Source organism: Chanodichthys erythropterus, chromosome 12 (genome assembly GCF_024489055.1).
Source record: "Chanodichthys erythropterus isolate Z2021 chromosome 12, ASM2448905v1, whole genome shotgun sequence".
NCBI lineage: Eukaryota > Metazoa > Chordata > Actinopteri > Cypriniformes > Xenocyprididae > Chanodichthys > Chanodichthys erythropterus.
In genome coordinates this window covers 41,153,163-41,178,094 of record NC_090232.1, presented here as the reverse complement: position 1 = coordinate 41,178,094, position 24,932 = coordinate 41,153,163, and the positions used below count along the sequence as shown (strand labels likewise).

The window sequence follows — 24,932 nt, the reverse complement described above, 5'->3', positions numbered from 1 at the left end:
GAACCAAAATAGTTCTTCTACACTCTTAGAAAAATGGTTAATGGGAATGTTTAATTCTATAGAATCCTTGGGTTCTTGACTCAATTTTGAAGAACCTTTAATACTTTCATGTTTATTGGGTTATTTCATTTTTTCTACAGATAAGGTTTACAAGCTGTGTAATTCAAAGAGATTAAAACAAAATTAATTAATTCAAACTAAATCCATAAAATGATGGAAACCCTAAAAGGTTCATGAAGTGCATAACAGAAACCCTTTAAGGTTCTAAATAGAACCGTTTCTTCTAAGAGTGTGTGTGGCATCATTGTGGAAACCCCTTTTTGGAACCTTTATCATTAAACACTGAAAGTATCTTATCTGTAAAGAAAAATCTCTTGTAAGTATTCATTTGTGGTTATGAGCTTATTGTGTTAAGATGCATAGTTTTGATCAAACCATGGCAGAAAAAATGTCAGGCAACCACAAACACATTTTAGAACAAGCATATACACACACATTTATAATCAACATGAGTTTATGTATGCAGCATGGGTTTAATAGCTGTAATTTAGTCGTATAACAAATTCATGGCTGCACTCTGTCACTCTGCCATTCATGACTCATTATCCAGAGTAATTTCAGGATGTAGAGCAAATCTCCTAAAAGTGAAGGAATGGCAGGTAGTAAACAGATCATTACTGTTTTGCAGCTGTAATGATGACTATTACACAGCAATGGTGATGATAAACATTGCTTTGAAAAGGTGGCATAAGCAGAGGTGCTAAATGTATAGACTGGTGATAGATGAATGCATGGATGGATGGAAGAACATATCAATGGACAGAATGGAAAATGCTCAGTTTTTATCATTTTAAGACTTATATGTATATTAAAATTACATAATTATAATCTTTTATATGCTGTTTGTTGTGTGGTCTCTTTTCTTGGGTGATATGGGATATTGCCATTTTACAATCAAAATTAAACATATTAGAGATGGGAAACTGCTTTATTCATTTATATGTTCATTTTATGTATTTATGTTTTAATTAATTAATTAAATTATTTATTTAATTGTATTATTATTTTTATTTACTCATTCATTGACTATATCAGAGTTTTGTTGCATTTTATTTACTTTTTATTTAATTTTGTTCCTTTCAGTTTATTGCTGACTTTATTTCAATTTCATTCTCTAAACCTGCTGTCAGGGAATATTCTCAAACATTTGAAAACATACAAAAAATTTACATTTAAACTCACTTTTCTAACCAAAAAATTGAAACTAAATTCATAAATTGAAAGTAACTAATTATTATTGTTATATTTTACTAATATATTATTATTATTATTGCTATTGAAAAGTTGTTGGGATGCTCCAAAAGCCCTAAGAACCCAAGGAGACTGCTTTTTAACTTTTAAGTATCACCAAGACTTCTAATGCATTTAAGAAATAAAAGATCTAATCCTAATCTAACCCTAACCCTAACCTTTGACAGTAAACACAGAAATAATTGAATTCAAACCCTACACATACTGTAAGCTATAATGTGTCAGGTGTGGAGAGTATAGCTGCTGCCTTCAGGAGAACTTCAGGTTTAAACTTGTTGGCTCCAGATGTGATAAGAAGGCTTGAAATTCAAGATGAAAAATCTTTTGATAAGGGGTGCTGATTGAATTTGAACTGAAAAACATCAGTGTGTTGATACAAGGCAGACCATTTGACATGAGACGGTAAATTACAACGACTGGTAAGTGTCAATTTGTTCTGAGCAGATACAGGATAAAGTCTGATGTTTTCTGATGATTTTTTTGGTTTCACAAATGTGCTTTTGTACTATATGTTATTTCAATATAATTTGTGCATTTGCACCTTTGGTCCAGCAAAAAACATTCTGTATAGGGTTGAGTGGAGTTGTTATTTGGTTCTTATCTGGTTAAATTATAGGTTGCTAAATCAGTGTATTAGTGTCTAGGGTCTTAAAACTTAGAAAAAAAAGGCATTAAACTCTTTGTGGTTATGATGTAACCTTTATTTTACACAAATTGAAGGTGTCAGCCAGAAGTTTAAAGGTTAAAGAAAGATAAAGATATTTACTAAAATTATACTTTAATGTACTGTAAATCAATTTCTCAAACACTAAAGATATGTGAAATCATGATGCATTTGGAATAACAGTCCCTTATTGTTCGTTCTCTCCTTTGCTTGTATTCTTTGATAAGCATTTTGTGTTAATGATGTTAATCTATAGCACCGACATGCTTAAAATGTAAATAAATAATACCAAAAAAAATGTCTTTTTTTTTTTTTTGATGAGAGTAACTTTGCTTTTCAGTAGTTAACATGGAATGGACAAGCTAACCACAACCAAGATTGTCAAAGTAGAGGGGGGATCTGGGGGATCTGGAAAAGGTGAGTGTGGAAAACACTTTTATCACTCATAGAATTAAAAGAGCTATATGTAGAATTCAGGAAAACATGTTATTAGCGACACCGGTGGCCTTTAAGTAAACTGCAGCCAGCAACTTATTGGTCGTGCTCGCACTCGTGTGCACGTAACATACATAAGACTGAAAGTGATTCAACGCCCCAATATACTCACGGCTAAGTTCTTTTTCATTCTTCACTTAGAAGTAAAAAAAAGTTGGAAATACCTTAGATGCGATATACTGTTAATGAACATACTGGCGTCATCCACACTGCTTAGAACGACGTTTAGATGGAAATGTTGAAAATATGTTCTGCGTGCTTTTCAACATGTTTGAGACTGTAGACTATACAGGCTATGTGAGACTAGTTTTCATGTCATAGAACACAGAGAGACTTTCGGGAGCCTTTTTTATGATTAATGCATGAAAATTACATATAACAAATTAATTTGGCACAACCATAGTAAAACTGAATATATGATACAGGCTATAATTTAAATTCAATTGTCTCTGAACTTGAATGATCTCAAAAATTACAGAAATCCAGAAGCATACAGAAACTGTAACGACCACAAGACTGACATCTCTACCCCCAAGTATGTTTAAACTCCAATTTGATATTACATTACATTAAAAACCATTGACTGCAGCATTCTCTCAATTGTAGAACAGTTCAATCTCCTGGCCTGCTGAATGTTATTTGGTGTCTCCCCAATAGAGGGAAACAGCAGCTCTGTGAGCAGTCAACAGGTACTGACCTCCACAGTGAACAGCTCCGGCTCTGGAGGAGCTTCAGGAGGAGCTGTTCTGCTGGAGAAGAAGATCATCTCCCAGACAAGTGCTGAAGGGGGCACTTCCAGAAGTTATGTCATATCCTGTGAGTCCAGAAATCATCCAGCTTCAACCATCCATGCATGAAATGTACAGGAAATTGATTAAATTACACTTATTTTAAACAATATTTACTCAAAATTCATGAAAGAAACTTTTAAACAATATTTTTTTTTAATTATCATTATTATTATTAATTTATTCACAAGGCTTCTTCTATAGTATATTTTGGAATTGACATAAAGGTTCTGGTTATTAGCCACAATAATCTCCTTCCCTGCTGAATGTTATTTGGTTTCTCCTCATATATCTGTAGTATTTATTGCCTACTTATTTAAGTTTTGTTTTTGTTTTTTTCCTCCAGCCTCCTCATCTGGAAGTTCAGCCAGTAGCAGTTCAGGAGCAGGATCTGTGATCGGTGGATTTGACGGAATATCTCGTGAAATCAGTGTAACAGGCCCGATTAGTAGCTCTACGGTTAAAAGCTCTAGTTCTGTGGTTAAAAGCTCTAGCGGTGTCTCTACCTCCATCACAACAGTTGGCAGTTCCTCAGCAACAGGTGAAGACATTTCTTCAGGATTTGGGTCCGGCTCATCATCTGAGTTTGTGTCTGGTTCTTCAGGCAGTTCTGTTAGTGTTTCTGGAGGTAGTATGAACATCTCCAGAAGTGGAGGAGGTGGTTCTGGCTCCTCTGCAGTCATGTCTGCCGGAGGAGCTTCCAGCTCCATGACTGTCACCAAGTTCAGCTCCTCATCCCCTAGTGGAACAAGGAAAGGTTTGAGTTACAGCACAGTCCCTCCTGAGAGAAAGACCAGTCTGAACCCTTACACTGGAGGATATGAGGGTAAGTGAGAGATCATGACCTCTAACCTTTGTGGGATATATTGATTTCAGATGAGAGGAATCACACAGAATATGTTTAATTGTTGATATTAGTGTCTATAATATCATTAAAGTCATTAAACAGTATGTACTGTATGTTATTTATATTTACTCAGGGAGCTCCAGTGGCAATTCCTCCCCTGATTACATAAAAAAAGAGTACGGTATGTTCATTTATATTTTGTTTGGTTGGGTTCAAGTGTACTATAAGTGGCAACTAAATATATTTTTTAAATACACAGATAGTATATTAAGAGTCACATTTTAGTTCATATTTCATGGTGTCTCAAAATAACGCAGTTGAGTACACTTAGATGTTCTTAAGATTATCTTAAGAAGTACTAAAGAAGATTTTTTAGTATATTAAATACAAAATTAGTGCACGAAAATAGAGCACTTTAAGTACATTATAGAAATGTACTTTTTTTTCAATTGGGAAGGTCCCGCAGCTCGGGTCTGGGGTGCCATATTGTCCCTCTCGCTTGAGAGAGGAGGTCCCGTCTCAGAGGTATTGGCCATGGCTCCATGGGCGATAGCCGAGATAGCTCAGAGAACCATGGTTGGGATCCTCCACAAATGAGCCACCAGGAGGACTTTGTGAGCTACGTCCCTGATTCGTCTGATTACTTGGGGAATCAGCACGATCAGGGGAAAAGATGCAAGATGCTCCCCAACCCATCTTGGAGGCATCCGTGAAGACGACCTTCTTCTTGTCTATCGCCCCGATTGCCACACCCTGCTTGAACCAGCAAGGATTCATCCAAGGGGCCAGAGTTGCAACACACGCCTGGTTCACCTTGAGTAAGCAACGACATGGTTCACCTTGAGTAAGCAACGACCATGTTGCCAGGCTTGGGGCGGGACCCGTGGTTTCAGCCAGAACTGCAGAGGGCGCATATGAAGCAAGCCCAGCTGCAGAGTGGGAGATGCTGAACTTATTAGACCTAGCATCTTCTGAAACGCTCTGAGTGGTAGAGATGCCCCGGGTGTAAATGTTTTCGCGAGCTGCTGAATGAGCAAATATCGCTCTGGAGTGACCACGGCCTTCATGTGGGTCAAGTCTAAAGTTACTCCCAGGAACGAAATACGTTGGCTGGGAGATAACAGGCTCTTGACCCTGAGCCCCAAGCACTTCAAGTGGTTGAGGATGATGGATCTGTGAGATATTAACTCCGCCTCCAACTGAGCCAGAGCGAGCCAGTCATCGAGGTAGTTCAGAATGCGCACACCCATCTGCCTCAGAGGGGAGAGAGCCGCATCCATGCACGTTGTAAAAGTGTGAGGAGCCAGAGATAGCCCGAACGGAAGAACCGTGTATTGATATGCCACCCCTTCGAAGGCGAATCTCATGAATCGCCTGTGATGGGGGGGGTTACCTGGATGTGAAAATAAGTGTCCTTCAGATCCAGGGTAAAGAACCAGTCTCCCGGGCGTACTTGCGGGAAGATCTGCTTCAAAGTGATCATTCTGAACGAGTGCTTTATCAGGGCCCTGTTCAGATGTCTGAGATTGAGGATGGGTCTGAGACCGCTATCCTTTTTGGGAACGAGGAAGTACCTGCTGTAAAACTCTGACTCCCTCAGTGCTGGGTGAACTACCTCTATGGCTCCTTTTGCCAGCATGGTGTTCATTTCGGAACGCAGGACTTGTGCGTCCTTGGTTTCCTAGGTTTCCTAGGTTTCCTAGGTTTGAACCACGCCATTGAATAACAGGGCCTGTCAAGTGAATTGGAGTACATAACCTCATTTTACTATGTTCATAACCCAAGCTGACACTCCGGGGATGGCCTGCGAGGGGCTGAATTGGTTCTGGCACTAAGTCACGCATCGGAGGGGGGTGGCGCTTAGCAGAGCGCAAGTGCCGTCTATGCTCAGGCCGTGGCACAGTCTTAGTGGCTGGCAGCTTGTCTTTTGGGTGGCTGCTGAGCTGGCGCCGACTTAGGGCCACTTAAAGCAGAGGAGCTGGAGCGATTCGGCAGAAAGTGTCGCATGGCCTGGGATGACTTTTGTACTGCTGTGAAGCACTCGGCAAACCCATCGACGGCAGGGCCAAAGAGACCAGTGGGGGAGACGGGTGAGTCAAGGAAGACGGCCTTGCTGGCATCTTTGATCTCGGTCAGGTTGAGCCATAGGTGGCGATCCAGCACCACCAGGCAGGCCATCGAACGCCCAATTGCCTGAGCTACAGTCTTCGTGGCGCGCAGAGCCAAGTCCGTGGTGCTATGCAGCTCCTTGAAGGTGGCTGAGTCGTGTCCAGCCTCGTCCAGGTCTCGGAGGAACTTTGCTTGGTAAACCTGGAGTACCACCATCGAATGCAAAGCTGAAGCTGCCTGACCGGCTGAGGTGTACGCCTGTCCAGCGAGGGCTGACGTGGTGCGGCAGGGCTTGGATGGGTGGGCGGCCTTTGACTTCCATCCAATAGCAGCAGGTGGGCACAAGTGTGTGGCCACAGCTTCATCCAAAGGACGCAGCCTCTCATATCCTTTCTGCCAGGCGTCATCAACAGAGGTGAGAGTGTGAGAGGCAGAAGGATGCAGGCGGGCAGAGTAGGCGGCGATATGACTTAGTAAGCTCGTCATGGACCTCTGGAAAGAAGGGTGCTGAACACTGAGGAAGCGCTTGGCAGCGTCCAGGCAGGAACCACTCATCTAAGCGGCTGCATGTGGGTTCTTCAGGCACAGACCACTCCAAACCGAGCTGTTCAGCTGCCTTTGACAGCACAAGGGTGAGCTCCGAAATGATGAATGCCTGCTGTAAATTGGCTCCAAAGACGACAAGGGTGCGGGGTCATGAGGCGAGCCCGACCACTCCTCGGCATCCGAAGCCGCCAAGGACATGCTGTCATCATCAGCGTGCAGAGGGGCTCTGCACGTGCCACAGCCGTGGCGTGACGTTTCCAACAATGTTGCAGAAATTTGCTCTTTAGAAATAGCTCTTTTAGAAAGCAACTGCGTTGCAGAAGGATACACTGAAGTGCACTCGCTCGACGCTGCAGGCGGCTCAGGGGCGAAGCACTGACCAGGCTGCTTGGAAGTGCCGTGGGAACAGAGCTGCTTGAGAGTGGCAAACTGATCTGGCTGCTATGAAGCGGTGGGCAATCAGTGCTGCATGAGAGCGGCGATCTGAGTGGCGAGCTGATAGAGTGACAAGAGAGCTGCAGGCTGCTTGTGGGTGGCGGCTGCTTGACAGTGGTAAGCAGAATAGAGAGCGGCAAGCAGAGGAGAGGCGAGCTGATCAGCTGTGAATTCCAGCTGCTTGCAAGTGAAGGCAGCTTCAAGTCTTATTGATTAACTGAATTCACTGAAGGAGTATGAATCAGTTTGCCATGGTGAAACGGGCGCTTATATAACCCAATACCCCGCCCCTTTTGGCGGGATCGAGCAGGCTCGCTCACCATTGGCTCATGCGACTCCGCGTTGTCATTGGTTCATTTACTTTAACTCCACGAACCAATGGCCGTGCAGTTAACACTGCCTGATTGAATAAAGGCTTCAGAGAAAAAAATCAGAGAAAAAAGGAGTTTTCCCCATATGCGTCTTGTCTTATTAATATTAATAAGACGAACGACGCAGCAGTTGTGAAGTATAGCAAGGGAACTTGCGTTTCTCAGTATTCTGATTCAGTGTTTTTTTTTTTCATTTGCAGGTTCGACAAGCGTAGCCACCAGAGGGCGCACTCAGACGCGAGGTATTTATGAAATAAGTAGTGTCGCAAACTTCCCAACAGTCTTAAAATTGAACTTCAATAAATAAATAATTATTGTCATTTTTCCTAAATCGTTTTTAAATCTTAATGTTATCGTTGTCTTTTTCAGAGAGTGAGATCAGAGCCAGATTGCAGAGTGCTTCACCCTCCACTAGATGTCAGTGTTGCTTATGTTCAATCAATAATGTTCTTTTACAATCTGCTTCACTATGCAAATAATTTATATTTTTATATTTTCATTTGCACCACCTATGTATTTTTTAATTTCATCTTTTAAATAATATATTAATTGTTTATGAAGATATCATTTAACAGTCAATAGTTTGTGTTGCCTTTAGTTTCAAAAAATGAATGATATTTTCATGTATTTAGGGACAGAGCTGGATGATGTAAAGAGATTATTAAAGGGAAGTCGCTCCGGGAGCATCAGTCCACCTCGTTCTCCCACCAACACTCTGCCTATCCCGAAAAAAGCCAGCGTGGACACGCGCCACGAGAGCCAGTCAGGTAACACACACTCACGCGCACAGGTATGCCCGTGACTTTGATACACACAGCACAGTCAACACTAATATGTATTTCAGGTTATGACGGCTCAGTCCTGGATGCTGGATTTAGCGGATATTACACCAACCCAAACAATCTCAGTTACACCACACTGCAACAACCTTCATCACCCACAGGTTAAACAGAGAGAAACAACAGTGTCTGTGTGCATTTCTGTGTGTTTAAAGGATCAATTAAAGTAAAAGATAAATGAAAAATAGTAGGAGGAAGAAAGAGAGAGATTGTCACTGATCATATTTTGTGTGTTTCAGGTGGCATGCAGAATAATCTGAGCCTCAGCTCATCTGGCCTTGGTAGTGCAGGTCATTACATTCACCAGTTCATACACTAAAAACAAACTGCACCACACTTTCATTGACAAACACTAAATCTGAGCTCTGGTTAAATGCCCAAAAGACTCATGAAACTGAAAAGTACCTGATGCTGATGGCTTCCCTCTGTGTTTCTGTTCTTTTCAGTGTATGGGATGCAGAATAACCTGTCAACATCTGGCGGTGCTCTCATGGCTAATGGAATGAGTGTTGGCCATGGTAAACTGAACCTTGTCTCTGTATGCTAACTGTTATATACTGATGTAAATGTAATGCATGCATCATATCTACAGTAAGAGATTTATTATGGCTGGTTGTAGTTGCAGTGTATGCAGCACAGAAGAATGTTGGCAGCACTGGAATGGCCTCCAGTATTTCTGGTAATAATGATTTTACTTCAGAATGTTGAAGATTTAATCAATACAATATTACCAAATGAAAAGTCTTCCTTTTTATATCACATTTACAGCTGTTCCCAGCAGCCCTATCACCTCTGATGATGTGTTTGTGAAAGATGGCAAGTTTATTGCGATTGGAAAAGAAAATGTAGCGGCTAAGAAAGAGACTGAGAGATTGATCATGTCCAAAAATACTGGCAAACAGTTCGTCACATCCACCACCAGTGCTGGAGCAGGTAGACTGCTCAGACTAGATATTCTAATGCAGACTTTAAGTTTATAGTTATTAATTATAATAAATCAGTCATTTAATTAGTAAAAAAATGTAATTGTTTCAGTTGCATTGGGTAAAATGGTTAAATATGCACTACTGTTCAATTGTTTTTGGAAAAGTTTTTGAAAGAAAGTAATACTTTTATTCAGCAAGGACACATTAAATTGATCAAAAAGACATTTATAATGTTACAAGAGATTTTTTTATTTCAAATAAATGCTGAACTTTCTATTCATCAAAGAACCTTGAAAATAGTATCATGGTTTCCACAAAAATATTAAGTTTTCAACATTGATGATTATAAGAAATGTTTCTTGAGCATCAAATCATCATATTAGAATGATTTCTGAAGGATCATGTGACACTGAAGACTGGAGTAATGATGCTGAAAATTCAGCTTTGATCACAGGAATAAATTACGTTTTAAAATATATTCAAATTGAAAACTGTTATTTTAATTTGTAATAATATTACTGTGTTTTTGATCAAATAAACGCAGCCTTGGTGAGAATAAGAAAATTCTTTCAGAAACTTTTACTTCTTACAGACCACAAACCTTTCAACTGTAGTGTATATTTTTTAAAATAAACATAAAATAAATTTGTTATGACTGAAAAATTTTACATTTAAATTTTTTAATTAACTTTTTTTTTTTTTGTAGAAATTTATTTGTGGAAATGTTTTTTTATGTTACAGATACATTTTCAGAAGATTCACTCAAGAGGGAGAAAAAGATGATCTCGAGCAGCATGGAAACCACCACTGGTACATTCAGAAAAATTCACTTACTGGTTATTATTTCATTAATTACTGAATTCTCGCTTAAATTACGTCCAATAAAACCAACATTTATGTGCTTCCAGCTTCCAAAGCCTCAACGAAAGACAAGGCAACCTATGCAGGTATATGTCTTATAGAAATTCAAATTATTACAGAACATCTATGCTGTCACAAACATGATGAAGCAGACATTATAGATCTGGTTTTGCTCACAGACTCATATTCTAATGTCACAACAGAGATCCGTAAAGATGAGTCTGACGGCACAGGACTGGGATTCTGTTCCTGCTGCTCATGGTGGAAGTGGCTTTCAGCATCGATTATTGGTCTTCTCCTTCTGCTGGGACTCCTCTGTGGTCTCATCGCACTGGGTACATCATGTCTCGAGATGTCAAAGCTAGTCTAGACCAACTGATGTAGCTTGTACTTCTACAGTTTCCTTCACCATGAATGTTTCTCTCTGTGTAGGTGAGGAGGTCAGGAAGCTGAAGGCTCGAGTGGACGCTATTGATGGTGGAGGAAGCGCAGCCTCTGCTCGAAACAGTCGTTTGTCCTCCTCCTCGGTGGTCAACATTGTGGATCCACTGGAATCTTCATACGCCGAGCGCATCTCTGGTGTCCGTGCCGATAACACTATAAACCTGGGTTCAGCACCTACTGCACAAGACCCTGTGGTCCTGCAGAGGACCATCCAACAGATCCTCAGATCTGAACTGCAGTCGGACACCGTTAGAGGTGTTTACCATATATTCATGCTGAACATATGCAAGAATCATACTTTCAATCAGTTAAAATTTATTCATTGGTTTGCTATTCATCTTATAATGATTTCATTATAGCTTCACTGGCAACTTCACTTAGGGGAGAGAGAGGAGAACCTGGGCCTAAAGGTAATATTTACAGATTAATACATAGATAATACACAGTGAAAAGTGTGAATGCAGATTTACTAATACATACATTTAATGTGCATTTAAATCTAGGAGACCAAGGACCTCCTGGAGTTAAAGGTATTCAAAAAATACAATAAAAAAAATACAAAAAGTACAATTTCTCAAATGGATATGCATAACAACAATAAATTAATTAATAATATCATAAATGTATCAAAGTTATATCACATATACTGTATATCACAATAATGTAACACAATATCACTTACAGTATATCACAAATATCACAATAATGTCACATTATAACAGGATCACATATCACAGATGCATCACAATTATATCACATCACAATAATGTCACACATTAACACAACGCTATCACATATCACAAATATAACAATATTATCACAACAATATCACAAATGTCTCATAAGTATATCAAAAATATATCACAATGTCACACATTATCACAACAGTATCACATATCACAAATATATCAGTTATATCACATCACATATCACAATAATGTCACATTTTAACAGTATCACAAATATAACAATGTTATCACAAAAGTGTCACATATTATCACAAATATAACAATATTATTACAACAATATCACAATAATGTCACATATTATCACAACAGTGTCACATATTATCACAAATATAACAATATTATTACAACAATATCACAATAATGTCACATTATCACAACAGTGTCACATATTATCACAAATATAACAATATTATTACAACAATATCACAATAATGTCACATATTATCACAACAGTGTCACATATTATCACAAATATAACAATATTATTACAACAATATCACAATAATGTCACATATTATCACAACAGTGTCACATAATATCACAAATGTATCACAATAATGTCACAAATATATCACAGTAATATCACTTGATATTTTGAAAATATCACAACAATATCAAATCATTTTACAGGTGATGCAGGATTTCCTGGAATTCCAGGTAATTATTATTTTTAAATATATGTCACAAACATCACAATCCGTTGCACTTTCACATTTAGTAAAATAGAGAAAAAAATGTCTCTGTTAAAGTGTACAACTATTACATTAGACACACTTTAGGAAACAACATTGCTAAAAAAAACACAAAAGCTAAGAAACTGACTCACTGATCGTGGATCAGTATCTCACTTTTTACACATATTAAATAAATGAATCATGAAATATTGATTTGACAACTTACTTAATGAATGGCTTCTTTTCAGGTCCTCCTGGTCTCATTGGTCACCCTGGACAGGAAGGTCCTCGAGGACCCAAAGGAAGTTCAGGTATGATGCAGAGACACTAAACCAGTAACTTCTACTAGTCAATCGTTGCCATTATAACTGAAGACTAATTTTGTGATGCTCACATGTGACAAAGGTGATTCAGGCCTAAAACATCTCTTCGTACTATTCATAGGTGAATCAGGAACTGATGGTTTACCTGGGCCGAGGGGGCGGGAGGGGCCAGCGGGTCCTAGAGGAGAACCAGGATCTCCAGGAATTGGAGAGAAAGGAGAGAAAGGTGATACCACTGCCAATACTGCTACTGTTGTATTATAAACATTTATACACATTCTTTACAACAAGCTGATAATGATTGCTAATTGTTTTGCTTTTGCTCCTTAGGCTCATCTGGAGATGTTGGTGCACCTGGGCTAGCAGGACCACCAGGTCCCGTGGGACCAAAAGGTAAGACCATCTACATAAATAGAAATAAGCAGAGAAATTTCAGTACAGCGTGTACAAATGATTCTGGTTCAGCAAGCATTTCCTATTCATGCTGCGTTTGCCAGCAAAGATGGGAAAAAACTTGTTTTGTCACTGCAGGTGACGCAGGTGCACAAGGCATACCAGGACTTACAGGAGCTCCTGGACCCCAAGGCTTCCGTGGAGATTCTGGTGATCCTGGACCCAAGGGTAAATCTACCTTTTCTTAACATTTTCCCATTCAAGAATTTCATATGAACATTTTTTTCATCATCTTTTATATTTTTAGGTGATAAAGGACCTGCTGGGCCACCTGGGGTCAAAGGTTGGTAGAAGCCAAAGTTACAGGTTGCGAATAGTAAAGCCGTTTTTAATTTTAAGTTTTTATGCTGATAATTATGTTGAAATGTTTTTTTTATTACTAAATAAGGTGATCAAGGAGAGAGAGGGCCACGTGGTGCCACTGGTGAGTAATCATATACAGTGTATATATATATATATATATATATATATATATATATATAGTATGTGTTATAAACATCTCAAAATATGATAATATTTTTTGACAGGTGAGCCGGGTCTGGTTGGACCAGCAGGGCCTCCTGGTGAGAAAGGTCTTAAAGGATCAGCAGGTGGGTCACAGAAAGAGAAACTTGAGGAAAATAAAACTTCACATTCAGAATCTATGCAAATATAGCTTCTTTTGAATTCTATAAGAAATATACAATATTGGCAAAAAAAAAAAAAAAGTCAGTGAAGTCAGTATTTATTTTTTTTTTTTTAAGAAATAAATACTTTTATTGGTAACACTTTAGTTTAGTCCTTTAGTTTAATTCTCATTATTAACTAGTTGCTTATCAGCATACATGTTACTATGATTTTGGCTGTTTATTTGGTAATAGTTAATAGTGAGAAATGGACCCTAAACTAAACTGTGGCCCTTTTATTCAGTAAGGATGCATTATATTGATCAAACGTGACAGTAAAGACATTTATAATGTTACAAAAGATTTCGATATCAAATAAATGTTGTTGTTTTTTTTAAAACTTTCTATTAATCGAAGATTCCTGAAAAAAAGCAGCGCATCAGTTTGATTATAATGTTTTTGAATTCAAATCATCATATCAGAATGATTTCTGAAAGATCATGTGAAACTGAAGACTGGAGTAATGATGCTGAAAATTCAGAAAAATAGAAAAAAAAAATAGAAAAAAATTTAAAATTGAAAATTTTAATAATATTGCACTATTTTATATTTCTTTATTTACTGTATTTTTGATCAAAGACTTGGTATTAAAGAGACTTACTGACCCCAAACTTTTTGATATTGTGTATAAGAAACTTTCACACATCTGGATCTAAAAGGACTGTATGTGCTGTATAATATAATGTCATATATGTAATTCATGTATGTGTTGTAATTCATTTTTCCAGAAGCTCATTGCTTCTACGTTCAGTTAAACTGCTAACAGTGATTGTAAATTAATTGCCTAAATTATTACATTATTTGCTAACTGCATTCTTTAAATTGTAATGTTGACAGGCATCCTCTGTAAAGCTGCTTTGAAATGATATGTATCGTGAAAAGCACTATACAAATAAATGTGAATTGAATTTAATATATAATATTTTATATCATATTTCATTTTCCACAGGTGCTCCTGGGCCAGATGGCGTTAAAGGAATTCGAGGTAATTTACTTTCCTTGGGAAAGCATTAGTCTGTGTTTCTCTTATCAAGCATGTATTTTGTCAATTTCTCTTTCGTTTTCAAGGGGATCAAGGTCCGATTGGGTTGCCTGGAGCTCGGGGACCATCAGGGCCTCCTGGAGACGCAGGAATACCAGGTATAAATGAAAAGAAATTTCACACCATCGCTGAATAAAAAGATTATGCTTTTCATACTTTTTAAACACACTTGTCAATCATGCAAACCATGTCAAGGAGGCGTTTTCTGTTTTCCTGCAAAGGTACACCAGGACTCCAAGGACCACCAGGTTTGATTTCACATGTTCTTCACTGAATATATTAAATCTATTAGTATTTCTGTAAAAAAAAGTTTGCAGACACATCTGCATCTTAATGATATATATTTATTTTATTTTTTACCTTATTTAACTAAAGGTTTGCCAGGTTCCTCAGGCCAGCCAGGGCCCAAAGGTAATATTTCTTGTGAGATGTTCTGAATAATTTTTGAAGGCCAAGGACGTTAACTATAACAATAAAGATATAGCTCTAAAATCATTCTAAATATAAAAGAGTCCAAACCACAACTATAACGTCACAGAGAAATTTTATAGCTGGAATCACTTTCAGAGCGATTTTCTCCAGCTGATGAACGATAACAACATTGACAGCCAATCAGAATCCATCCTGCTTTAAAGAGCTCGGGCGTTTAAAGCAGCAGACGACAAAACTGCAGCACATGCTTATAATAAACAGAACGATAGTTATCTTTATAGTAATCATTCTTGGTGTGAACGGGCCTTAATACCATAATTTGAGTCACATTGTGTATTTTATATATACATCATTCTACTTTTTAATTTTTCATATATATATACAGAAATACTCTTACCACATCATACATGCTGTCCTCTCTTTAGGTGAGCCCGGTGAGCCCGGAAGAGTCATTTCTGCAGGTGAGGGACACAAATGAAAATTAGTTAATGGTGCTTAGTTAGCTTCTGGTCTATTAATCTGGCTCATTTGATGTTGACATCATTCATCATCATCATCTGGTCACTCCTCGCAGGCGCCAATACTAACACTGTGGGTATACCTGGACCTCCTGGACCTCCTGGAACTCCAGGTCCTGCTGGACCACCTGGACTGTCAGGTATCATGAATTCATCACGGATTATCTCAAATGCATTTAGTATTTAAAATGAAATTATCAGTTAAACAGCGGCATGTTTGTGCTAATATAAATTTCTTGGGGTTTTTTTGTTTTTTTTCACCTAAGGTCCAATTGGTCCTGCTGGTCTTCCTGGTCCACCTGGTAAGATGACTTTTTTCTATAAAAGAAAAATATTGAAATCAGAGAGTTTTAGTTCACTGTCATTTGAATCTCTACAGGTTCAAAGGGAGATAAAGGAGACAAAGGAGATGATGGGAAGCCTGGAGTCTCTGAGAGAGCAGGGAGTAAGTGTGCTCACTTTAAAAATGTACATTGTAAGAGTTTTTTATCATTCATGTGCTCTTAATCTAAATTGAACAGAGGAAGCTGCTGCTGAACCTGGTCCTCCTGGCCCACCTGGTCCACCGGGACCACCCGGACCGCCTGGTGACAATGGGCAACCAGGTACTTATAGTCCCTAATTCAGTTTAATCTGACTTTTTATCTCCAAGATAGCATTTCTGTTATGTTACTGTATTAATGTTTAATTTTGTTTTTCCACAGGTGTTGGTCAACCTGGCCCTCCTGGTCCTCCTGGTGAAAAGGGTGAACCAGGAAGCTTTGTACCCACTTCAGGTATGCTTTAGAGTTCATTTACACTTGGTTCTTTGAGACATTGGGTCTCATTCACTAACCACGCATACATGTAAATGTGTTCTGTTCAGTTTATTTATCCCCTGAGGGAAAGTAAGGTTGCAGCGAGCTCACACAGACATAATAAGAAACACAATTGGCATACAAAATACAATATAATACATAATTCCATAATCTAATTTGATAAATAAGATTTGTGATTGAAATCTGTGCAGAAACATTTCTACGAACAAAATGAGATTCATCAACAACTTCCAAAGTAAAATGTATTATTTATGGACCAACTGATTCAGCGCATGCAAAAATCACATATTCTGGGTGGCCTTGTAACTGTCATCTTTGTCATCATTGATTGATTGATTTGTGTCTAAAAATTCTCCTGTGCATATAAATACAAATAATCCAAACAATTTATCAGAATTATTAGTGAATGAGACCTATTAAATAAAGGTTTTGAAATGATCTGATTGTGGTTTTTGTGCTCAATCAGAAACCTTCTTTGCTGGACCGCCTGGGCCTCCTGGACCCACTGGACCCATTGGACCAAAGGGATCACAGGGTAGATCTAATATACATTATATACAATAGATACAATCTACAACATTTGGGTTTTCCATGGGACCCTATATGTATTTTAATGTTTGTCTTCTGTTCAGGTGATATTGGTCCTCAAGGATTCCCTGGTAAGGTTGACACATTCCATCACACATATATAAATGTGACATTCTGATGTTTTTGGATTATATGCATACTTCTGTTTCATCTTTTTCTTCAAAAGGCCAACCTGGATTACCTGGAGAACCTGGAATCGGTTAGTGATTCAGATTTGAATGATACAGAATATACAAGTTTCTTCATAGTGCAGAGTTCACATTATTTTACTTGAATCCAGGCATTCCAGGACAGCCAGGTGGTCCAGGACCACGTGGAGAACAAGGACCTGAGGGTCCACAGGGACCACAGGGACATCAAGGACCAATGGGTCCCATGGGGCCAGAAGGTCCAAAAGGTACAATGGAACAAAATATATCTCTGTTAGGGCTCTTTAAACAGTTTTTACACATATCCATGTTATAAAGAGATATCTATGTGAAAAAAAGCCTCCAGTTACAGTAAAAGCATTACAATGGAAGTAAATATGTTTAGTTTTTATACATCTGTGCATCAACATTTTTTATTATTATTTAAATATAGGTGATGCTGGAGTCCCAGGGGCCCCTGGCATTCCAGGTTATTCCTACGGTAGGCAAATGGGTGTATTGCTCCAATATCTGCTTTGACATGTACCCTTTCAAACCAGATACCAGTACATGAATGAAAGAAAGAGAGTTTCATGTAATTGTTTTATAAGGTGGAGGATCCAGAAGCGCTCCAGGACCACCAGGTCCACCTGGACCCCCAGGGCCTCCTGGAGCACCTGGTTCCCCGAGTGGCGGCTCACCAGATGTTGTTCAACAGATTTCAGACTACCTCAGAAGTATGTTTAAAAGGACATGAAGAACTTTTATGCAACCTTGCTGCAACTCCCTTAAAACTAAAACACTTAAAACACCCCAAAATTATCATAATTTAGAAAAAAAGTTTTGGAAGGGTTTGGAAGGACATGAGGGTTCATGTTATTACAAACCTGTATGACTTTTTCTGCTGCGGAACCCAGAAGATATTTTGAAGAATGTTTGTGACCAAACAGTTTTGGGTCCCATTTACTTCCATTGAATTTTTTTTATATATACAATAGATTTTAGTCATGTTAGACACCATATTGTATTTAACGCAGATGAAAATGAGGCTGTGAGAGAATGGCTTGCTCTATGTAGTGGTCCTAGATCACATATTTTTTATAACTCACTAAGTTTTTGTCTATGAAAATTTTTTGGAAAGGCGTTTCATAAGCGGAACAATCGCTATGTTGTTAAACAACAGTACAATCCATTGAACGCCCTGTACTTCTGTCCCTCACAGCCTCGTTTTCATTTCTGTCAAAAAATTAAAGGGTTAGTTCAGCCAAAAATGAAATATCTGTCATTAAGTACTCACTCTCATGTCATTCTTCGTTCATCTTCTGAACCCAAATTAAGATATATTTTTTTACGCAAAAACAAAACGAAAATAATGACTTTATTCAACAATTTCTTCTCTAACCTGTCAATCTTGTATGCAGTTGATGCAGTGAACGCAGTGAATAAATTCATTTTCATTATTTTTGTTTTGTTTTTGTGCACAAAACCTACAGTTGAACTATTGTAGTTTTGAATTGAATTGAATTTTTTTTTTTAATAATGTCTTTACTACTTTTCTGGACTGTAGTTATGTGCTTTCTATGGGGAATATAAAAAAAACATCAAAAATATCTTAATTTGTGTTCAGAAGATGAACGAAGAATGACATGACAGTGAGTACTTAAAGACAGAAATTTCATTTTTGGGTGAACTTGTGACAGTGTCACATAAAAGCTGTCACATAACCAATCAGCCAATCGGTTGAGTTACAAACTAACCCTTTAAATATGTTGCTACCCTGACTAATGTCTATGGAAGTCAAGGAGAACCGAAACTGTTTGGTTACCAACATTCTTCAAAATTTGTGTTCAGCAGAAGAAAAAAAGTGATACAGGTTTGGAATAAAACGAGGGGGAGTGAATGATGAGTGAATTTTCATTTTTGGGTGAACTTTCCCTTTAACTACTGCATAGCAGCTGCTGACGTTCTAGCATTGTGGTGGAAAAGCATCTTTAGAAGTCCCAGTTCTGATTAATGCCACTACACATTACACCTTTAACTAGTTATAGAGATAAATGGGCAAATAAGCTCCATGACAGTAATATTTAATGTGTCTTTTGTAGGTGAACCCATCAGAGAATACCTGGCTGGACCTCCAGGCCCACCTGGACCACCAGGACCTCCAGGATCATCCTCTGAGGATACGCTGGCTAACCGTGTCATTGATTATCTTCAAAGTGAGTGTGAAACATTCAACGACTGTCTTCTACAGGCTTTATTTTTTTTGTTGGTAACACTTTATTTTGATGTAACAAAATGCAACTACATTATTCAACTCTCATTAGAGTATTAGTAGACCGTCTGCTTGATATCTGCTAACACTTTATTTTGATGCTGCCCAATAGGCATTCTACTGACTAGAAGTAACTTTGCAACTACATGTTAACTTATTCTACTTAACCAAAACTTTAACACCTAACCTAACAGTCTACTAATACTCTAATGACTTGTAGTTGACATCGAAATAAAGTGTAACCTTTTTTATTACAGGTCTAAGGTTTGCTCTTTGCTTTCAATAAACATCTAACTAAAAACTAATGTGCTTTATGACACATTTTGATGGATCCACACATTCTTTGATGTATTCATAGGAGATGAGGTGAGACAGTACCTGATTGGTCCTCCAGGGCCCCCAGGACCCCCAGGTGTGCCAGGTGGATATGGCTTTAACACTCAGGAAGTTGCTGGTCGAGTGCTGAGCCTGATGAACGGTATGAAAGATTTTCCAGACTTGTCATGTGGTGTATATCAAATTAAGAATTGGGTAATGAAAATATCTGTCAACTACTAATCTGAATAGTTGTTGACAATAACTGCATACAAATATTATCAAGGTTAATTTTACATAGGAGCTGCTAGTATTGAAATGAGTGGTTATGATCCCATTTGCATAAACCTTTGTGTTTTTAGATGCTGCTTTCAGAGGTCTGCCAGGACCCCCGGGACCCCCAGGACCTCAAGGACCACCAGGAAGCGCTGGAGGAATAGTGTCTTACGCAGTGAATGAAAACCAACAGCAAATCCGTGCAGAGCCTCAGGAGTTCATCAAGAGTAAGAAGAGTGTTTATTAACTGCATTTCATCTTTTAGCAGTTAATGGCAGTTTGTTTTCTTCTGCAGGTCACCCAAGCCCTGAAGAGAATTTGGATCACCCAGTCATCGCTAAACAGGTTGCAGAGTACATTATATGTAAGTTTCTCTACTTGACGACCTAAAATGCACTTACACACACGCAAAAATCTTCTCTTCTCTTCTCTTCTCTTCTCTTCTCTTCTCTTCTCTTCTCTTCTCTTCTCTTCTCTTCTCTTCTCTTCTCTTCTCTTCTCTTCTCTAGTTTGCTTCCTAATAGAGGGTTTGCAATGACTGAAAGTGCGCTACCTCAGCTGGACTGAGTGGCAAAAGAACCTGCTGCATGACTGGATTTAATAAAGGAAACTGCGAAAACGCGACTAAAACTAACTAATTACCCTAAAGGTTGGACTTGAAAGTGTTCCTTATAACATGTCAAATAATCCTAATCCATGGATATTGACATGCAGCCAGGAGTCGTGTTTCCTGACATTTATATGTGCCTGATTTCGACGGTGGGGAAATACATAAAGCAAATCTGCCTGTGAATATTTTATATAACTCCAATATCGGTAGGTCTAAATCCGCGTAATCACTTATATCGATGTTATATCGTAATATTGTTCCGCCCTAAAACATATATAGTTTTATAATATAGTTTTTATCAGTGTTGTTTATTTAAAAACACCGAATTATGCAGAATATAACATGGAAAATAATTAATTGATGAGTTGTCAACATAATATATAACAATACAATATATACGTTATGATTTTACCTCAAAATCCAACAATTTGACACAAAACGATAACTGCAAATCCATGTTTCTCTGCTGGAGTCGAGTTGTTTCTGTGAATTGCAGCGATCCATTTGCTTATTTTTCTGTTGCTTTCTGCAGTTTTTAAATATATACCTCAGGTTTTGTGTCAAAGCTATTTGTACAGTCAATCAAAAAGCTCTTTCCCGTTTTGGAAGTGTTTTGTGCGTTTCTCGCGACATTCACGCTGAAAACAAACGTTGCCGCTCAGTCGTAAGGGTCGACGGTGACGTCACGTGCATACCCTCTATAGTAGTTTAATAAATCTTGCATTGTATATTACAAATATTCTTGACTCTTGACAAATTGCTTTCGTTCGTCTTTTGTAAGTCACTTTGAATAAAAGCGTCTACTAAATGCATCAAGGTAAATGTAAACAAGATACCTTTCTAGATTTAAGAATTATTGAGTCTTATGTGTTTGAATTTTTCCACAGCTAATGGCCTGTTACGGGACCAAAGTGGTTTGATACCGATTGCAGGTCCAATAGGACCACCAGGACCAATGGGACGACGAGGACCAGCTGGATTACCTGGACCAATTGGAGCACCTGGAGCAGATGGACCTCAAGGTTTGCCAGGGCTCTCAGGACCACCTGGACCTCCAGGAATCGTTCTAGAACCCAACAACATGACTGAGATCATGGACTATATCAGAGGCAAGAAGGAACTTGTTCAAAAGAAAAGTTCTTATGCATTTAATATGCATGATTTTAATTACTAATGACTGTTTCTACAGAACACCGTATGATCGGACCACCAGGGCAGAAAGGGGATCTGGGATCCAGAGGAGAGAAAGGTACAAGCTGTATTTGTGAAGCTGGCCAGCAAAGCAAGTAAATTTAGTGACCTTCAGTTGGTACCTGTGTGAAGATACTAGGAAGTGACGTGACTTAATCCTGTTCACAATGAAACAAATCCATAAAAATGATCTCAATAATAATGCATAAACAGAAGTTGAAAAGTTACACAAAAAGATGATTTAGACCTACAGCTCCAGATACAAATGTTGCATATTTTTAACGAAAACATGAGCTTCGCATGTCTTCATCTGGAAGGTTTCAAGTATATTAAAATATAAAATAAATTAAAAGATATTATAATTATTTTCTGTGGTAATAGAGAGCATTAACAGAGCTGCCGTCAACAGACTATCAATCGTATTATCGTAATTGATACACAATGGCATCTACATGATCAAAAATTTGCAGAATAACCTGCTGTACATAATCTATAAAATGCTTTCTGTCAAACGATTGATAGTTCATACTTTTTTGACAACTAAAAGGTATTTTAGTGTAATTATAAACCACAATATCCACCTTTGGTTTGTTGTTCATGTGTCTTTTTGCTGTGAAATCTTTACTGATTTTTATGAAGTAAACATAAGAACAGGTTTTTCATGAAGAACACTTACTGACTGAAGCAACTTAGGTTTGCTTGACTATCCATACATCATTTTTAGAAAAATCAAACTAAAATGTGAGTATCAAATATGATACATCATTATTATATTGTCATTGTATTGCATTGCATTCTATGTTTTGGCCCCCACAATAAAAACCACAGAGCTTTGATCATTTAAATTTTAAGACATTAATGGGAGATAGAAAGTTACAACTCAAATTTATCCACACTGTAAGCCCGGATAAGTTGAATTTACTTAAAAAATTTGAGGAAACTGGTTGCCCTAAAAAATTAAGTAATGTTAACTTAATAATTCAAGTTCTTTTAACTTAAAATGTTTTGTAATATTAATTACTTTGTAGTTATTACACCTAGTATATTTAAGTTCAATGTACTAAGCAAGTTAAATTGCCACCAATCAAAATTCATCCATGCCTCCCATCATGCATTGTTGCATGAATAAATTATGAGCTGAATTGTCTTAGTAATTTTCTTTATTCTCACTATTTAAATTTTGCTGTTTTTCTGTGTCTTTTTAGTAGCTTGTTTTCTAATGTTCAGAGTTGATCTGTTGATCAGAATATGTTGCTTGTCACCGTTGTTGAGATTCATACACTGATTCTTGATGTCTGTGTGTGCCTAAAAGATATTTTATTTTTTTTTGTGATACGGACAACTTTTAAAAAAAAAAAAAAATGTATTGTAAAAGCTGATCTTGTGCTGTAGAATCACAGTGCTGCTGTAATCAATAAATGTAAATCTAACCCAAAGATTGGGCTCTAGATGAGTTCAGTGATTCAGATCAAATAATGTTTATGTAAAAACATAACCAACAACACCTGATCATCTTTTAGCTTTGCTTGTCTGGTTGGTTTTAATGCAGTTAAAACTGCCCAAACAAAATCTAATATTAAAAAGCCAAGGGTCAGGAGCTCAACTAAAACAAACCCTGACCTTGATGATGGTAATTTAAAAATTGTGATTTTCTCCTTTGGTGAAAAACTATAAAAAGGTAAATGTTAGGAAAAAATGTCTGTAGAACAGCCAAAACAAATGTTCCAACTGCTCATCAACAGCTCCTTGAATTCACACACACCATGACAAAATGGCGTCATTACCTGCCGCAAACCAGTGTGAAGGAGGCGTGGTCAGGAGAAAAACTTCATAATTTAAGTGCATTTAACTTACATTTATTAACACATAAAATATAAGTATATTCTACTAATTTGTGGGTGTATTTGAATAAGTAATGCAACCAAACTTAAATATTTTAAATATATTGCAATTATAATTTTAAGTAAATATAAAATCCGGGCTAAGAGTGCAGATAGTCTGCTATAGCCTACTGTTATAAAAAATCTCATTGATTTACACTACAAGCTATCAGAATTTCATTTTTCTTTTAGGCCATATAAATATCAGTAAATTGCATTTTTTGCTCAGTTTGGGCCTGGGTGTTTTTTTCCTCCACAAGCTTGAGATTCATTCTCACTATATACTATATGAGCCATAAAGGCCTGATGTACAGTATCAAATGTGATGCTCAACAAAACACATGTATTTTAGATTACTTGTTTGATTGCCAAAAAGGATCAATTAGCTGATCAACTTATTATTATTTTTTTTACTATTATTTAATACAGTATGTCAGGCTTATAGGGTTAATCCAGAGTATTCCTTTAAACTATCTGTTTGCATTGACATGTGTTCAGATCTCATATAATTTGTTTTAAGTTTCAGCTTGTAATTTTACTGTTGTACACAGGTGAACGTGGTTTTCCTGGTTTTCATGGTCCAGCTGGTCCAGTTGGTCCCAGAGGTTCTCTTGGTAACCCTGGCCTCCCAGGCAACAAAGGAACGAAAGGAGAAAAAGGAGAGAAGGGTATGAGCCAGGTTACAAAATATGTAATTGATCATAACATATATTTCTTCATGATAATGTCATGACAAACCCTTTTTCCCCATAGGGGAGGCTTCATACGTCACTCGGAGGAGGAGGAGCACAGGAATTTAGACAGACAGCAGTGTGTTTGTCTTTACCAGCTAATGCTTTAAAAATGACATGTACATATTTTAATTTTAGTCTTTTCTAATTTTTTTTTTTTTTTTTGACAATGATTTGTTACCAAAATATAAATATATTCACACTGAATTAACAGGCCAAATTCACATGTACTACTACAGTTTTTAAAGAAAAACAAAAAATGTGAGTGCATGACTGCAAAATGGGATTTAACGTAATCTGGGGATATTGATGTTTAAACATGTTCCTTTTTTGTTATTTGATGTGCTAAAAATGCTTTTATTATTACAGACTTTCAACAGCATCAAAAGTGGCTTGACTTTTAAACTGAGAAATAAAGACGAAGATCTCGTATCAAAGTCCCTTTAAGGCAAGTCATTTCACTCAGCGGCCATCTTTGAAACGTCAAATTCTCCAAAGCTCTTCACCAAGCTTACTATTAAATTTCATATTTGAAGTCACCAGGAAAATCTGACAATAACGGTCTCATAAATTTGTTTCTAAGCTCCAATCAAAAACTACATTCATTTAATCCAAAGGAAAATTGATTTTG

General features: G+C 37.6%; 1 protein-coding gene across 1 annotated transcript; it reads left to right on the top strand.

Annotated features, from left to right (window-relative positions):
* The first annotated feature begins 2,328 nt into the window (after positions 1–2,328).
* On the top strand, positions 2,329–24,370 carry col17a1a (collagen, type XVII, alpha 1a). Its single transcript, XM_067404121.1, has 51 exons — positions 2,329–2,392; positions 2,949–3,005; positions 3,128–3,286; positions 3,605–4,084; positions 4,239–4,286; positions 7,767–7,808; positions 7,936–7,983; positions 8,199–8,333; positions 8,411–8,509; positions 8,645–8,695; positions 8,852–8,923; positions 9,031–9,084; positions 9,174–9,338; positions 10,073–10,141; positions 10,240–10,278; positions 10,396–10,527; positions 10,625–10,891; positions 10,996–11,046; positions 11,140–11,166; positions 12,016–12,042; positions 12,308–12,370; positions 12,504–12,608; positions 12,713–12,775; positions 12,914–13,003; positions 13,083–13,118; positions 13,224–13,259; positions 13,363–13,425; positions 14,450–14,485; positions 14,569–14,640; positions 14,764–14,790; positions 14,918–14,953; positions 15,400–15,435; positions 15,549–15,632; positions 15,759–15,794; positions 15,872–15,937; positions 16,020–16,097; positions 16,197–16,268; positions 16,777–16,845; positions 16,943–16,969; positions 17,065–17,097; positions 17,179–17,295; positions 17,481–17,528; positions 17,638–17,763; positions 19,129–19,242; positions 19,657–19,776; positions 19,976–20,116; positions 20,185–20,253; positions 21,387–21,608; positions 21,689–21,748; positions 24,122–24,238; positions 24,324–24,370. The coding sequence occupies exons 1-51, from the start codon at positions 2,329–2,331 to the stop codon at positions 24,368–24,370; spliced, it is 4,395 nt and encodes a 1,464-aa protein (XP_067260222.1).
* Positions 24,371–24,932: the final 562 nt, after the last annotated feature.

Coding starts and splice junctions, on each gene's coding strand:
- col17a1a (XM_067404121.1), top strand. CDS start 2,329: ATGGACAAGCTAACCACAACCAAGATTGTCAAAGTAGAGGGGGGATCT. Junction 15,436..15,548: donor CGGAAGAGTCATTTCTGCAG/GTGAGGGACACA, acceptor CACTCCTCGCAG/GCGCCAATACTAACACTGTG. Junction 17,098..17,178: donor ACCTGGAGAACCTGGAATCG/GTTAGTGATTCA, acceptor ACTTGAATCCAG/GCATTCCAGGACAGCCAGGT.